At 38.0% G+C, this 13972-nt stretch overlaps 1 protein-coding gene across 3 annotated transcripts in view; it reads left to right on the top strand.

Moving 5' to 3' along the window:
- The window catches only part of FBXL13 (F-box and leucine rich repeat protein 13), a 656615-nt gene that overhangs the window by 461628 nt on the left and 181015 nt on the right, over positions 1 to 13972 (top strand). For all 3 annotated transcript variants that reach the window (XM_063926996.1, XM_063926997.1, XM_063926998.1), the window contains exon 16: positions 159 to 278. In XM_063926996.1, the coding sequence (XP_063783066.1) occupies positions 159 to 278 (120 nt within the window). The remainder of the gene's footprint in view (positions 1 to 158; positions 279 to 13972) is intronic.

Raw genomic sequence — 13972 nt, 5'->3', positions numbered from 1 at the left:
TAAAATAAAATAAATTGTGAAAAAAACACAGTTTTCATAGTTGCGGCACTAATTGGATACCCCTGAAAGTGTTAATGGAAGTTTAGCTGTATATGTAAGTCTGCTGTATCATTATTTTATAAAAAAGTAATTCTAATGCATTGCATGTTCTGTTCCAGGATCAGTGATCCAGGTGTACGACAAGTTCTAGAAGGCCCATCTGGAATCAAAATACGAGAATTAAATTTAACAAACTGCCTACGTGTCAGCGATTTATCACTTCTTAGAATAGCACAAAAGTAAGAACACGTCATATTAATACTCAGACTTAAATTTTACTGTGTTTTTTTTTGCTAACATATTTATACGTGTTTAATTGAGTTGTTCATTATATGTTGCAGTGTAGTGTAGTCAAGGTACAATATAAGCAAAAAAGAGCTGTACTTTCAGGCAAAGATTCTCTAACCGCAGATTTAAACAATTTGTAGATTCTTTTCTGCAACAAATAGTGGGGTAATTCAGTGTCATATCTATCATATTAAGGTATTGATCATGCGGTATCCGGACTATAGATCTACACTAAAACAGTCTGCAGTCAATAGGTGTGACACTAATAGTAGACATGCATTAGGTTGACAGGGTCAAAAGGACGATATGTAAAAGGTAGACATTTCAAAAGGTTAACAGGGTCAACAGGTCAACATGACAATGGTCAACACACATATGGTAGACACTATTTTTATTTTATTTCTTTAATCAACTTTTTCATACTTTACCGGCCACGTGGACTACAGTTGGGAATAGTAACCTGTGCTGAGCGCAGCGGTAGCAAAGTGAGCCATGAGAGGGGACGCAGTACACTAGTGGGCATTATATGTGGCAGAAAAGTGACAAAACACCCCCCCCCCCATAAAAATAAAATATTAATTGTCTACTTTTTTGTATCTACCATTTCCATGTTGACCTTTTGACCCTGTCGACCTTTTGACCTTGTCAACCTTTCCCACTGTCTGCCTTTTGACCATGTTGACCTTATGACCCTGTCGACCTAATGCATGTCTACCATAAGTGGTAGACCTCTTGACTGTAGACCTTTATAGTGTAGATCTAATAATCCACACCTGATAATGCAAGCAATTAGAAATATGAAATGGAAAACTTTTTTCATGGTACTGTTTGATGCTTCACTCTTTTATACATCACATTTTCAGGGGAAAAAGTTGTGAGGCGTCTAGATTTGTGTTTCCTCATAACAAAGGTATTCTAACACAGTGGCGCATGCGGGGGGGGGGGGGGGGTCCGAGTACCTGGAAACCCCCCTGGTGACCTGAGTTTACTGTTTTAGAGACGGAGACGTCTCCGTCTCAGCAAAAGCCACGACCGCGATTGTGGGGCAGCAACATCAGAGAGCTACATAGCTCTCTACAAACAGATTGTCCGGAGGGAGTTACTGGCTGCGCATGCTCAACCACAGCAGCTCCCCCCTTCTTATTAGTGGCGCATGTCTTCTGCAAGTCCCTGGGCTGGTTTGTACAGTATAAATGTAGTACTGTATCTTATGTAAGTGTGTGTATGTATGTATGTTTGTGTGTGTGTGTGTGTGTGTGCTTGCTTGTTTATTTATGTATGTGTGTGTGTGATTGTCTATGTATTTGTGAACTGTATGTAATATATATAGCACACACACATTCATACATTCTGTGGAATAATATATATATATATATATATATATATGTATATATATGTATACATACAGAATGTCCTGTCACTCAAATGGTCTCATGTGCCCTCCACCAATGCCGTAATGGGTACCGGAATATGTATGTATGTATGTATATGTATATATGTATGTATGTATATATATATATATATATATAGTGTTACATTTGGAAACCCCCCAAAGTAAATCCCGCGTTTGCCCCTGTAGCATGCAAACAAGCAGAACCATACAGTATTCGAAATGGTAACCTTATGGTGCAGAACTGACCCTATATCATATATACATAGATGATTGTGCACAACGTAATCATTTTTAGACTATTTAAACTGTATCGATTTTAATTTAAAATCACATCCAAAATGGATACATTTACATTATTTTTTTCATGATAAAAAAAATCATTTCTGAGGGAAATAATATCACAGCAATGTCAGCTATGAAAAGGTGGATATCATTTTGTTTTAACATAACTATTTTGTCTGGTCCATCAACTGTTCAATGTCGTAAGATATACTATGTATACAAATAGTAAGTAATGTCAATAACATTACATAGCGGTAGAGAAAGGAAGGCTATAGAGGGTGGGGGTGGGGGAGGATAGGTAAATAGGGATGAGCACGTCTAGTTTCACTTTAACAGAGAAAGTGGATGAGGTTAAGGATTCAGTTATGTGTTACCTCACCAGCTCAGTATTTCAAGAGGCTGCATATTTATTGTAACATTATTATGTAACATGTATTATTCTGTTTTTGTTTTTTCTTATGTGGTATTACTTCTTGTTTAATAAATTTGCTATGTATTGTTAAGCATGTTCCATTCTTCTTTTTTAATGCATTAACTATTTCCCTATATTTACATTATATTGTTTGATGCAGCGCTGTTCAGTTTCTTTTTTTGGCTGAAGTTTCTTATATAGATGGCAGCCTGTGAACAGCTGTATGTTCCAACACAGTTGATTCATTTATTTGTTTTTCATTTATTTATGTTCATCAAAATCCTTTCCAGCACTTTTGGTGTTTATTTGGTTTACTTCTCACATATGGCCTATTGGATGGAGTCTGACATTACAAAGCGGTTCCTTACAGCCAATGGCATCTCTTGCTGGCTCTTATCTGAAATCCTTTTATACAGTAGGTCTCTTTTTTTTAGGCACTATTGAATATTGCTGAAAGCATACATATGCAACAAGTCCCATCAAATGAGTACATAAACCAGCAGTGATACATTGTGTCAGATGTGATCCTACAATAGTCAGGAATCATAGTCATTTTATTCATTGTATTTCATTTTCTTAAATATTCTGCACCATAAAGGACATATTTTAAATCTAAGTAATAAAAGTAATATATTAATAGTAGTAATATATACAAATACTGTACATGCCCTTACATAGATCAAAGGCCATGTACTTGTACTATCTTCTCTCTTCTCTTATTTTAATGTCTCCATTGCAGCTATTAAAGCAATGCCAGACCAGCATAGAGCCTGGAATGGTAGCATGGTGGCAAGTGAGGTGCAGCAGCATGGGGTGACTAGCAGCAGGTGCCACTGGGCGCCAGGAAGGAGGAATGTGCCAATTGAGGTATCTGGAAGCAGGGAAGGGGAGGGTGGCAATGAGTTCCAGTGCGAGTATGTCAGTGAGCGGTACGGCACACACGCTGGCAACTTCTTGAACAGTACGCCGTACCTGAGCATACCCACATACTCGCACTGCTGGGTGCATATGGCAGGTGATATGCAACAGCAGGGGTATGTCTGGCAGATTGGAGGAGATATTTGTCAGCAGGCCTAATAGCATCCTGTGTTGACTTGCAGTGATATGGTAGCAGAAGGGGAGAGAGGGGGGGGGGAGTATGGCAGAGGGGAACCGCAGTCGCTGGAAACACTGACTTTATACCACCCTAGGTAAAAATGGGTTGAGTGGCACGCTGAGGGATTTAAAGACTTGTTTGGGTGAAACTAGTGTGTATGAAACATGGGGGGTCATTCCGAGTTGATCGTTCGTTAGCAGTTTTTAGCAGCCGTGGAAACGCTATGCCGCTGCCCACTGGGAGTGTATTTTAGCTTAGCAGAAGTGCAAACGTTTTTATCGCAGAGCGCCTGCAAAAAATTTTTGTGTAGTTTCAGAGTAGCTCAAAACCTACTCAGCGCTTGCGATCACTTCAGACTATTCAGTTCCAGATTTGACGTCACACACCCACCCAGCGTTCTCCCAGCCACGCCTGCGTTTTCCCTGGCACGCCTGCGTTTTTCTGAACACTCCCTGAAAACGGTCAGTTTCCACCCAGAAACTCAAAGGAATGAACAGAACAGGACACCTGCCCCTAACTGTTATTCTTCCGGCGCTGATATTAATTGAAATTAATTAAAAGTGTATCAAAAGCAGCTGAGTAAGACAACTAGCTAGGTTGCCAACTATATAGAAAACAGAGAAAAAGTATATACTCCGCGCTACATGTACACTGTATCAAGTTAAACTATAGTGTGCAGTCTGTCATATAGAATAATTGACTCAGTAGAACTAAAAAGATACGTATCAATAAATTCTTTATCCAATAATCGTTAAAAATGACACTATATAGAGGTTGGCAAAACTTGGTGCAAACCTGGTCCCCATGGCCGTTCCAAGACGCTGTAAGTAATAACAATCTTCAAACAAAAAATAATTATGTGTCAAAATATAAAGAATAGCTTCCAAAACAAAATCACGTCGGCCTGAATTCATAACGGGATCTTTATCTAAATAATATTTGACAGAATCGATCCCTTTTGCATGTGGTATGTTAGTGTAGAGGGATTGGACATCTAAGGTTAGAAACCCCCAACCTTCAGTCCAATCCCTCCCTACCGTTTGTTGTAATATATGATGAGTATCTTTAATATGGGATTTTAGGGTGGCCACGTGACCCTGTAAATGAAAGTCTACAAAGTGGGATAAATTAGAAGAAAGTGAATCCACTCCCGAAATAATAGGTCTCCCTGGTGGATGTGACAAATCTTTATGTATTTTGGGTAAGTGATAAAAAATTGGAGTGATGGGATGTGTGGGTAACAAAAAATAAAACTCATCTTCTGATATCACAGCTTCATCTTTAGCTATTTGTAATATACTTTTTAGTTCTGACAGAAAAGGTTTACTGGGATTATTTTTTAGAAGTGTATAATAATCTATATCTTTTAGTTGTCTATGAGCTTCTGCTACATAGTCATCCCTGGATTGTATAACTATCCCTCCCCCTTTATCTGCCTGTTTGATTACCAGTAAGGGGTCATCCTTCAAAACTTTAATAGCTTCTCTCTCTTTTTTATTTAGATTTTGCATATGATAAACCGTAGACCTTCTCTTGTTTCTATCTGTTTTTGTACATAATGACTTCAAATCTTTCAATGTTTTATTGTAGAAAACACTAATGGCAGCACTTTTCTGATTCAAAGGAAAAAAGTTAGATTTCCTTTTAAATTTTGGACATGATAATTTTGAAATTAGATTAGAAACATCAAATAACATCAATTCTGTATTATCAGCATCATTGTTCTCTTGAAGCAATTCCTCTAATGTAAGAAGACTGGATTTGTCAGATTCATATATCATTTTTTATTTTATTTTTTATCATAAATTTTTTTTGTGTAGTTTCAGAGTAGCTCAAAACCTACTCAGCGCTTGCGATCACTTCAGACTATTCAGTTCCAGATTTGACGTCACACACCCACCCAGCGTTCTCCCAGCCACGCCTGCGTTTTCCCTGGCACGCCTGCGTTTTTCTGAACACTCCCTGAAAACGGTCAGTTTCCACCCAGAAACTCAAAGGAATGAACAGAACAGGACACCTGCCCCTAACTGTTATTCTTCCGGCGCTGATATTAATTGAAATTAATTAAAAGTGTATCAAAAGCAGCTGAGTAAGACAACTAGCTAGGTTGCCAACTATATAGAAAACAGAGAAAAAGTATATACTCCGCGCTATATGTACACTGTATCAAGTTAAACTATAGTGTGCAGTCTGTCATATAGAATAATTGACTCAGTAGAACTAAAAAGATACGTATCAATAAATTCTTTATCCAATAATCGTTAAAAATGACACATTTCAAACAAAACAAGCAGCATATACTTAGCAACAATTAATTAGTAATAATCACAATTAATATAGCATACAATATGGTAAGAATTCTTTGTTATAATGCCATATAAAAATGAAATACTCAAACAGATCTTGATATGAACAAACTCTTCTACCAATTAGAGGATCTTCTAAAAGAGGAGATGCGTAATTGGTGGGACAGTGTGTCATTACAGAGATACATTGATGCCAAGATCGTCCCAAGAGGTCTGAGGGTCTTTAAGCATTTATCAATTAATGATAACCCTACCCTACAAAAACAATGGGATGAAATCTTGGACCAATGTTCCCTCTCATTAATGAAACTCCTTGTCAATTATAGAAATGAAAGAGTTGATAATACAGTGAGTAAAATTGAAAAAGTTAAGGATGATTTGCTTAGATTCAAAGAAAAACCTATCTTTAAAGAAAGAGATGAGCAAATAAATGATAGAAATGAGTAGAAAAATTTGAGAAAGATCTGTTGTATACTAAGAAAAAGAAATGGTTTAGAGATCAAGATGACTACAAAATGAATAAAATCAGAACATATAATAAACAGAAAACTAAGCCAGAGAGACTTGTTACCAATCATTATAGTGAACATGTATCTAGACCTATATGGACTAGAACACAATCAAAACCAGAAATAGATACTTATTCACCAAAAAGAAACTTGTCGTATAAACAACACAACACTTCCAGATCAGGAAATAGATATCGTGGAGATTATCAGGATAGACATGTATCTGAGGGAATTTCAGGTGCTCCTCCAGGGGATTTTCCCAGGCAGAACACATATCACCATCCAAATCCGTACAAAACACTATCAAATCACACACCAAAAAGGGCCAGAGAAAACGAGGATGCAGAGGTGGAGGAAAGAGATCTCAGAAAAACGAAGTACAGATAGATAGTAAAGGAATTTATAATCTTACATCTAAAAGTTTAACTAATGATCAGATACTACTGTTAAAAAAAGGTTTAAGTTTTGTTCCAAGTAAAGAACCCAATATTTTTGAGTTATTTGTCGATTTAAATAAATTCACGAGAGATCTTTGTAGAAAGAGATATTTTGCTATCAAAAAATTAGAAAAAATACATCCAAATGGGGAGTGGTCCCCCATTGTTTTAGATGAATCTGACAAATCCAGTCTTCTTACATTAGAGGAATTGCTTCAAGAGAACAATGATGCTGATAATACAGAATTGATGTTATTTGATGTTTCTAATCTAAATTCAAAATTATCATGTCCAAAATTTAAAAGGAAATCTAACTTTTTTCCTTTGAATCAGAAAAGTGCTGCCATTAGTGTTTTCTACAATAAAACATTGAAAGATTTGAAGTCATTATGTACAAAAACAGATAGAAACAAGAGAAGGTCTACGGTTTATCATATGCAAAATCTAAATAAAAAAGAGAGAGAAGCTATTAAAGTTTTGAAGGATGACCCCTTACTGGTAATCAAACAGGCAGATAAAGGGGGAGGGATAGTTATACAATCCAGGGATGACTATGTAGCAGAAGCTCATAGACAACTAAAAGATATAGATTATTATACACTTCTAAAAAATAATCCCAGTAAACCTTTTCTGTCAGAACTAAAAAGTATATTACAAATAGCTAAAGATGAAGCTGTGATATCAGAAGATGAGTTTTATTTTTTGTTACCCACACATCCCATCACTCCAATTTTTTATCACTTACCCAAAATACATAAAGATTTGTCACATCCACCAGGGAGACCTATTATTTCGGGAGTGGATTCACTTTCTTCTAATTTATCCCACTTTGTAGACTTTCATTTACAGGGTCACGTGGCCACCCTAAAATCCCATATTAAAGATACTCATCATATATTACAACAAACGGTAGGGAGGGATTGGACTGAAGGTTGGGGGTTTCTAACCTTAGATGTCCAATCCCTCTACACTAACATACCACATGCAAAAGGGATCGATTCTGTCAAATATTATTTAGATAAAGATCCCGTTATGAATTCTGGCCGACGTGATTTTGTTTTGGAAGCTATTCTTTATATTTTGACACATAATTATTTTTTGTTTGAAGATTGTTATTACTTACAGCGTCTTGGAACGGCCATGGGGACCAGGTTTGCACCAAGTTTTGCCAACCTCTATATGGGCCGCTTCGAAGAAGAGTACATCTGGGGCGGCCCATTTGGAGAGAACCTGGTCCTCTATGGCCGTTACATAGACGACTTATTTATCATTTGGAGTGGAGGGGCACAACTAGCACAAGAATTTGTTACATTTTTAAATGATAATGATTATAATTTGAAGTTCACTCACAATTTTGATTTATACACGACTCACTTTCTAGATATCACATTATCAATTAATAATAATAAAATCATTTCAACAAATTATGTTAAACCAGTAGGGGCAGGAAATTACCTTCATTACTCAAGTGGTCATTATAAACCATGGATAAGAAACATCCCAAAGAATCAAATTATCAGAATAAGACGCAATTGTTCGGAAGATCTAGCCTTCCAATCACAAGTTGAAATCCTCTTACATCAATTTAATGAGAGGGGTTATCCACCGCATATCTTGGAGGAGTCTAAAAGGTTTGCCAACTCACTTATGAGAAACAATTTAGATGTAGAGCCAACTAATAAAGTTTCTTCAGTTACAATAGCAAAAAAAGAATCTAAGACTAAGATCAAAGACACACCCATAGTAGACTCGTTGAAGTTTATTTCCAAGTTTAACAATAAATCTAAAGACATAAAAAAGATTGTTCTCGATAATTTCGAGTTGATTAAACAAGATTCTATTCTAAATAAATGTTTAACAGATAAACCGAGGGTTATCTTTAGGAGAAATAGGAATTTAAAAGAGATGCTGGCTCCTAGCTACTTAAAACCTCTTGACTCCACTGTAAATTTTTCATGGTTAGCAAAAAGACCACCGGGTAGCTTTAGATGTAACAAACAAGTCTGTTTGACATGTAAATACATGCTAAATAAAACTACAAATGTCAGACAACTAATGGTAATACTTTTACAATTAAACAATTCATTAATTGTGATACAGAATATTGTGTATATCTGTTACAGTGTCCCTGCTCCCTTCAATATGTAGGGAGAACTATAAGGCCCTTGAAGTCTAGATTCAGGGAGCATAGACTAAATATTATTAAGAAACTACAGACTCATAGTGTATCTCGTCATTTTTCTAAGGTACATAATGGTGATCCATCCCTTCTCAGCATTGTTGGTTTGGAACAATTCTCCTGCACAAAAAGAGGGGGTGACAGGTTTAGAAAATTGTGCATTGGAGAATCCTCTTGGATCTTCAAGTTAGACACCCTACACCCTAATGGCCTTAATGAAGCCTTGGATTATTCTTGTTTAGATTAATCTTTTCCCCTTCTTATAATCATGTGTATATATTGATAAAAAAAGATGCGTTGGGTTGGATATGTTCTACATCCTCCCCCTCCTTCCCCTTTACTTCCTCCCCCTTTTTTGAGATTTCCCTTTTTTTTTAATTATTTAAATCTCTTATCCTAGTCTTCTCCTTTTAGAATGTGTCCTCAGTGATATATTAAGATAATTCTTTATAAGATCTAAAAACTATGATCGATGTCTGAATTAGAACAGAAAGTAATTATGACCACGATAATAGCAATTATTTTTAAGTGGTGTTAAGTTCATACACTTATTATTCATTGAAAACTGGCAAAAAACAAAAAATAAAATTTTAAGTTATTCTACTCGTTGTTATCCTCTATCTGAATTTGCTCATCAATACGGAGCTTTATTACAGTTATGTAGAAATAATGAATTAATTCAGGATAAAAGTCTATAACTTTTTTCTATATATGTATTAATTGTATATAATTATTATTAGTATATTATTTGTACACAAATCAATTTGAATATTGATAAGATCTAAATATTGATTATTCTGTTTGGGAGTATATAATGTTTGGGGATTGTTGTTTACAAATAAGAGAAAGTCGTTTAGTCAATAGTATACATAACATAGAAATGCACGTCTGAATTTGATGTTTGACTAATAGACAGAAATGATGGTAATTTAGTTCAAATTAAGAATATACTCAATAATGTATAAATTCTGTTAGATTGACTCAGTAGATGGTTGATACAGTATTAATTGTGTTGTAATAATAGTTCTAATTACAAAGAATAACTTTTTAATATGTGCAGCATACAACCTAAATATTTTAGCCTATTAAACAGATTCAGCTGTTACAAGTAATCCCATTAGAAAGAGTATAAATATGTGATCGAATAGAGAGGAGGTATCCATCTTGAGGAAGTCTCCGGTTGCCAAGGAGACGAAACGCGTTGACGCCCACTTTCTAAAGTCCAGCTGTTCGGCAATACCCGCTGATTGACCCTGCTAACGGCTTCTCACAGCCACAATCTACTACGGTCTGGATAAACGCCGGGCGCTTCAGCCGGCGGCTTTCAGCAGGAGCACTGACACCGATCTCTGTGCTGTGCTGCAGACGTCCGGTACTCCGCTCACCCGCACTGAGTGACTGCTGCTGGCCTCCGCAGTGAGGTCTAACACCCGTGACGAGGAAGTGAGTTCTTTGGAGTCCTATACACAGGTTATCAAGAATCTCTATTTATCCGGAGCACAGCCGTGATAATTACACGGCATTTTCCAAACCAGCTTTAATTAGCTTAAGCAATTTTATACCCGCATATGTGCACAGATATCTAAACGGACCCTGTTCATATAAACTCTCAGGAACCAGCACATGGGTAATTATACATCATTATATATAAATGTTCATCATTAACAAGGCTGTGATTATTCCTTGCGGGACATTTTATTAAACACTGGGACGCCAGTGTATTTCATTTTTATATGGCATTATAACTAGAGATAAGCGGGTTCGGTTCCTCGGAATCCGAACCCGCCCGAACTTCATGTTTTTTTACACGGGTCCGAGCGACTCGGATCTTCCCGCCTTGCTCGGTTAACCCGAGCGCGCCCGAACGTCATCATGACGCTGTCGGATTCTCGCGAGACTCGGATTCTATATAAGGAACCGCGCGTCGCCGCCATTTTCACACGTGCATTGAGATTGATAGGGAGAGGACGTGGCTGGCGTCCTCTCCATTTAGATTAGAAGAGAGAGAGTGAGATTGAGACAGAGACACTTGATTTACTGGAGCTTAGGAGTACTAGAGAGTGCAGAGTTTACTAGTGACTGACCACTGACCAGTGACCACCAGTGCAGTTTTATTTAATATAATCCGTTCTCTGCCTGAAAAAAACGATACACAGTGACTCAGTCACATACCATATCTGTGCTCAGCCCAGTGTGCTGCATCATCTATGTATAATATCTGACTGTGCTCACACAGCTTAATTGTGGGGGAGACTGGGGAGCAGTTATAGGTTATAGCAGGAGCCAGGAGTACATACATATTATTAAAATTAAACAGTGCACACTTTTGCTGCAGGCAGGAGTGCCACTGCCAGTGTGACTGACCAGTGACCTGACCACACTGACCACCAGTATAGTATACTATATTGTGATTGCCTGAAAAAGTTAAACACTCGTCGTGTGACTTGTGTGGTGTTTTTTTTTTTATTCTATAAAAAACTCATTCTGCTGACAGACAGTGTCCAGCAGGTCCGTCATTATATAATATATACCTGTCCGGCTGCAGTAGTGATATATATATATTTTTTATATCATTATTTATCATCCAGTCGCAGCAGACACAGTACGGTAGTTCACGGCTGTAGCTACCTCTGTGTCGGCACTCGGCAGTCCATCCATAATTGTATACCACCTACCCGTGGTTTTTTTCTTCTTTCTTCTTTATACATACTACATCTCATTATCATCCAGTCTATATTAGCAGCAGACACAGTACAGTACGGTAGTCCACGGCTGTAGCTACCTCTGTGTCGGCACTCGGCAGTCCATCCATAATTGTATACCACCTACCCGTGGTTTTTTTTTCTTCTTTATACATACATACTACATCTCATTATCAACCAGTCTATATTAGCAGCAGACACAGTACAGTACGGTAGTCCACGGCTGTAGCTACCTCTGTGTCGGCACTCGGCAGTCCGTCCATAATTGTATACCACCTACCCGTGGTTTTTTTTTCTTTCTTCTTTATACATACTACATCTCATTATCAACCAGTCTATATTAGCAGCAGACACAGTACAGTACGGTAGTCCACGGCTGTAGCTACCTCTGTGTCGGCACTCGGCAGTCCGTCCATAATTGTATACCACCTACCCGTGGTTTTTTTTTCTTTCTTCTTTATACATACATACTACATCTCATTATCATCCAGTCTATATTAGCAGCAGACACAGTACAGTACGGTAGTCCACGGCTGTAGCTACCTCTGTGTCGGCACTTGGCAGTCCATCCATAATTGTATACCACCTACCCGTGTTTTTTTTTCTTTCTTCTTTATACATACATACTACATCTCATTATCAACCAGTCTATATTAGCAGCAGACAAAGTACAGTACAGTACGGTAGTCCACGGCTGTAGCTACCTCTGTGTCGGCACTCGGCAGTCCATCCATAATTGTATACCACCTACCCGTGGTTTTTTTTTCTTTCTTCTTTATACATACATACTACATCTCATTATCATCCAGTCTATATTAGCAGCAGACACAGTACAGTACGGTAGTCCACGGCTGTAGCTACCTCTGTGTCGGCACTCGGCAGTCCATCCATAATTGTATACCACCTACCCGTGGTTTTTTTTTTCTTTCTTCTTTATACATACTACATCTCATTATCAACCAGTCTATATTAGCAGCAGACACAGTACAGTACGGTAGTCCACGGCTGTAGCTACCTCTGTGTCGGCACTCGGCAGTCCGTCCATAATTGTATACCACCTACCCGTGGTTTTTTTTTCTTTCTTCTTTATACATACATACTACATCTCATTATCATCCAGTCTATATTAGCAGCAGACACAGTACAGTACGGTAGTCCACGGCTGTAGCTACCTCTGTGTCGGCACTTGGCAGTCCATCCATAATTGTATACCACCTACCCGTGTTGTTTTTTTTTTCTTTCTTCTTTATACATACTACATCTCATTATCAACCAGTCTATATTAGCAGCAGACACAGTACAGTACGGTAGTCCACGGCTGTAGCTACCTCTGTGTCGGCACTCGGCAGTCCATCCATAATTGTATACCACCTACCCGTGTTTTTTTTTTCTTTCTTCTTTATACATACATACTACATCTCATTATCATCCAGTCTATATTAGCAGCAGACACAGTACAGTACGGTAGTCCACGGCTGTAGCTACCTCTGTGTCGGCACTCGGCAGTCCGTCCATAATTGTATACCACCTACCCGTGTTTTTTTTTTCTTTCTTCTTTATACATACATACTACATCTCATTATCAACCAGTCTATATTAGCAGCAGACACAGTACAGTACGGTAGTCCACGGCTGTAGCTACCTCTGTGTCGGCACTCGGCAGTCCGTCCATAATTGTATACCACCTACCCGTGTTTTTTTTTTCTTTCTTCTTTATACATACATACTACATCTCATTATCATCCAGTCTATATTAGCAGCAGACACAGTACGGTAGTCCACGGCTGTAGCTACCTCTGTGTCGGCACTCGGCAGTCCGTCCATAATTGTATACCACCTACCCGTGGTTTTTTTTTCTTTCTTCTTTATACATACATACTACATCTCATTATCATCCAGTCTATATTAGCAGCAGACACAGTACAGTACGGTAGTCCACGGCTGTAGCTACCTCTGTGTCGGCACTCGGCAGTCCGTCCATAATTGTATACCACCTACCCGTGGTTTTTTTTTCTTTCTTCTTTATACATACATACTACATCTCATTATCATCCAGTCTATATTAGCAGCAGACACAGTACAGTACGGTAGTCCACGGCTGTAGCTACCTCTGTGTCGGCACTCGGCAGTCCGTTCATAATTGTATACTAGTATCCATCCATCTCCATTGTTTACCTGAGGTGCCTTTTAGTTGTGCCTATTAAAATATGGAGAACAAAAATGTTGAGGTTCCAAAATTAGGGAAAGATCAAGATCCACTTCCACCTCGTGCTGAAGCTGCTGCCACTAGTCATGGCCGAGACGATGAAATGCCAGCAACGCCGTCTGC

Source organism: Pseudophryne corroboree, chromosome 6, assembly GCF_028390025.1.
Source record: "Pseudophryne corroboree isolate aPseCor3 chromosome 6, aPseCor3.hap2, whole genome shotgun sequence".
Classification (NCBI taxonomy): Eukaryota; Metazoa; Chordata; class Amphibia; order Anura; family Myobatrachidae; genus Pseudophryne; species Pseudophryne corroboree.
Note: the sequence above shows the minus strand (reverse complement) of the source record. Positions and strands in the feature narration are given on the sequence as shown.